Source organism: Vigna angularis, chromosome 6, assembly GCF_016808095.1.
Source record: "Vigna angularis cultivar LongXiaoDou No.4 chromosome 6, ASM1680809v1, whole genome shotgun sequence".
Lineage (NCBI taxonomy): Eukaryota > Viridiplantae > Streptophyta > Magnoliopsida > Fabales > Fabaceae > Vigna > Vigna angularis.
In genome coordinates this window covers 16669743-16673529 of record NC_068975.1, presented here as the reverse complement: position 1 = coordinate 16673529, position 3787 = coordinate 16669743, and the positions used below count along the sequence as shown (strand labels likewise).

Sequence of the window (3787 nt, the reverse complement as noted above, 5' to 3'; positions counted from 1 at the left end):
AGTTAAATTTTTTCTACTTTTAATATTTCTACTCATGTTTATTATATATATAGTCAGCTTAATAAAATAAATATTGTTATATTTTACTTTTAGTACAATAAAAAAATAATTTAATTTTGTTAATTTTATTTGGTATTTGTTATTAATAGATTAATAGATGAGGTGAATATATTTAATATTTATTAATTGTCATATTAAACGAAACATTAACCACTACACAAATAATATAATATAGGATAGGTTTTTTTTTGGGGGTTTCAAAATCCTCCACTAATTTATGGCTGTTTTAGTTAGAAACCGTAGTTAAGTTTTGATTTAATTTTTTATATAAATATTCTAGCGGTTTAATAACCAAAACCGCAGTAAAGGTTTTTTGTTTTTTTTTCTAATTTAATTTTTTGCGCTTGTTTTAGCGTACCGCGTAACACTTCATCTTTTCCTTTTTAGTTTTTCTACTTTTCCACGAACCCTAATTTTTCTGATCGTGCTTCATTTCTCGTTTTCCATTTTTTCTCTACTGCCGCAGCTTGACGTTCCTTTCTTCTCCACTTCTCAGGTTTTCATCAACTTCCCCTAGCCGTGGTCTTTGTTGGCTCTCCTCGCCATTGTCTCTGTTGGCTTTTCTCGCCATGGTCTCCATTGGTTCTCCTTGCAATTGTCTCAAAGAGTACACCGAAAATCAGGTTTTGTTTTCATATTCTATTTTTTAATCCCCAATTGTATGAACATTGTTGTTTATTTCGAAACCGCGCAGTGCCATTGACATTCTCACTGAGTCGATTCCATTTGCAATAAGTATGATAAATACGACATCGAGAAGCACTGTGATTCTAATGTCTTTGGTGACGATGCGTTTGCCAGGCTCTACGCCTTCGTTGACGCCGACATCGAGGCATTGTTTCAGGTATGCCACCGAAACTCTTATAACTCAATTTATGCCCTAACTGGAGATTTTTTCTACAGAGTCACAAAATTAGGGATTTTTCTAATGGTACTGAAGGAAATTCATATGTATTTCTTTTGATTGTTTGAGCAGAAAGCATAAACTAATGGTTTAAAATACATTAAAACTTTTTAATATATCAATAATGTACTTTGAATGCTCTATAAAAAATTCAGCAAAAGATCCGAATTTCAGGTATTATGAAAATTTGTCAGGTTTTAAAATTCTATTGAGCTTTTAATATTGTTTCTTTTCTGAATACACATACAGTAATTTTGATGTTTCAAAATATGTTACATTTTTTTAACACACTAATAGTGTATTTTGTAAGTTTAGAAATAGTATATAAAATTCAGCAAAGAATCTGGATAGGTTTTATGCAGTTCTTGATCTGCACACAATTATTGCCATTTATACAATTTATGATAAGTGGTGTTTGATTGTGAATTCTTAAAAGTTGTATTGTTGTACGCAGAAACTTTGGTTCATTCTAGTGAGTTTCCATGCTATGCCGACTTCACGTTCAAAATGAAGTCCAAAACTATATATGTTAAAAAGAGACCTTATCTTGAAGAGTTTTTAGAAAAAGATCAGAGATGTTTGAAGTCGTAATTTCATAGCTAGTAGAAGGTCATATACTGCAAATATGCTTGATATTCTTGATCCTCGTAATAAGCTTTTTTCTCGAAGATTATACAGAGATTCATGCAAATGGGAAGATGGTCACTGTCTCAAGGATCTCAGGCTTCTTGCAATTGACATGGCCAAAGTCTTCATAATTGACAACACTCCACGGGTATATATATTATTTCTTTCTTCCTTTTAGTCTCTGATGCCGCTTTTTTTTCTTTACATTTTTTCTATCATGAAACTGTATTTCTTAGTCAGCAGCATTCTTTTTAATATAATATCTAACATGCAATCTTATTTAGAATTTAAGTGTGTTTAGTGGTTTGTTTCAATGATTTATGATGTTGAAATTTGAAACCTGTGTTTATGACAGGTGTTTAGACTTCATGTTAACAATGGAATTCCCATAAAAAGTTGGTATTGGGACTGCAGAGATCATGCTCTGAGAAATTTGTTGCCATTTCTGGAGAAACTGGTTGATGTGGATGATGTTAGACCCATTATTGCAGCAAGATTTTGGAAAAGAGTTAAGTCTGCACCTCCTTCTGCTGCCCACATTAGAAGAAAATTCCTTTTAAGAAACTCCTTCTAATATTCATGTATAAAATGTTTGTTATTTATATAAAATCTGAAGCAGATATGTTCAATTCATTCTTCGAATTTGATTATAATTGCATGACGAATCTAGTTGGTTATAATTGATTCTATTGAGTACCTTTTAATCACTTGATGATAATTCCTGATGTCAATCCTTCTGGCCCTTTAATATTGCCTCTCTTTTACATATATTTTCTCTTCGTCTTCTGCATCAGCTTGTCCCCTGGTTTTCCCTGACACAATGAAAGTTGCCAGAGGCTGTGGGGTTGGGATAAGTTATGTGTCTCACTTGTAATGCTATGGAAAGTTATGTGTCTCACTTGCAAAAGCAAAGCTTAATCACGAACTTGCAAGCTCTGGATTGTGCTAAAACTTTGGCACTGAAATTAAAAAGATCAAAGATTACTGCTGATATTTGTGGTCTTTGTCACATCATCCTTAAAGAAGTTTTCCTACAAGGTTGGTTTACTTTCTCTATTCTTGTTAGTATAATGAGCTCACACTTAATACCTATAATATTTTATACCTGATGCTAACAATTCTTCTCTCTCCCTTGTTCAACTTGGTGTGGAAATCAACAATGTTGATTCTTCAGTTGGAAATCAAGGTAATTCTACAATGTACACTATGTCGATATAAATTTAAGTGTCACTTGTGGGGAAGAGGGTTCACTTAAAAAAACTAATGAAGTTTCAAAATACAATATAAATGCTACATGTAGTTTCAAAATTAATTGTCACTACATGTGTTCAAATTTTAGAGAGAGAATTAAATTTGGCTTGAGCTATAATAACAAAGTTTCTAAATGAAGATAGATAATCTAAATGTACATAGATGATATAAAACACGAACAGGTTTGTTTCATTTTGTATTGGATTGGCTTTCAAATCTAAAACCCATAAACAATTCAATTTAATAATTTAATTTTAGTTTTAGTTGGACTGATTGGTTTGGTGTTATGAACTGATTTTGTTTTTTTATTTTCAACAGGCCTATACAACCATGAGATTATGTTCTTCGTGCTTCTCACATTATCATTTCTTATGGCAACCATGTAATTATGAAGGTTTCCTTGTTAAGTGAAGCTTTCCTAGTTCTTCAACAAAGATAGTTTTACACGGGTTTAATATCATATTAGTTAGTTTTTTGAAAACTAACTAATCTCTTTTGAAAACTATTTTAACTTATTCCTCTTAAAATCCATTATCAGAACCATACCACTGCACTATATAATTTTTCTTGTTTTTAAAAATGATTTTCCGGCGGTTTTGGAAAACTCTGCCAGTGACTTTGAAAACCCCAGTAATTGTGAAAATCCTTACTATTACCGGTGATTTTAAAAACTTCCGAAAATCGCAGCAGTTTCAAAAAATCGTCGATAATTGTAACACTGTTTTTTCCAGTTATTTTTGAAACCGCAGAAAACATATTTAGGGAGTTAAATCCCCGGTAAAGTAAAAAAAAGCCCCTGCTAAAATTGGGCATTTTTGTGGTGAACATTGATATACAATAAAAACTGTGAATATAAATTTAAAATACATTTGAGTAGAATTGGGATAATAGCAAGATTAATTGGGTTAATTTTTTTCTTTAATATATTTACTAAAGATGATTAAT

General features: G+C 31.3%; 1 protein-coding gene across 3 annotated transcripts; it reads left to right on the top strand.

Moving 5' to 3' along the window:
- Positions 1–424: 424 nt before the first annotated feature.
- LOC108321938 (uncharacterized) lies at positions 425–3302 on the top strand. 3 transcript variants are annotated; one of them, XM_052878835.1, is made up of 7 exons: positions 425–667; positions 755–904; positions 1634–1739; positions 1947–2099; positions 2386–2629; positions 2766–2777; positions 3161–3302. In XM_052878835.1, the coding sequence occupies exons 1-5, from the start codon at positions 630–632 to the stop codon at positions 2413–2415; spliced, it is 477 nt and encodes a 158-aa protein (XP_052734795.1). In that variant the 5' UTR covers positions 425–629; the 3' UTR covers positions 2416–2629; positions 2766–2777; positions 3161–3302. The 3 variants fall into 3 exon arrangements, with proteins under 3 accessions (XP_052734795.1, XP_052734794.1, XP_052734793.1); XM_052878834.1 differs by having other exon boundaries at positions 1643–1739; positions 1947–2629; XM_052878833.1 differs by having other exon boundaries at positions 1947–2629.
- Positions 3303–3787: the final 485 nt, after the last annotated feature.

Bases quoted from the DNA above. Each gene is read 5' to 3' on its own strand.
- LOC108321938 (XM_052878833.1), top strand. From the start codon at position 630: ATGGTCTCCATTGGTTCTCCTTGCAATTGTCTCAAAGA. The intron at 905-1,633 runs GTATGCCACCGA...TTTTTCTCGAAG, and splicing joins ACATCGAGGCATTGTTTCAG to ATTATACAGAGATTCATGCA. The intron at 1,740-1,946 runs GTATATATATTA...TGTTTATGACAG, and splicing joins TAATTGACAACACTCCACGG to GTGTTTAGACTTCATGTTAA.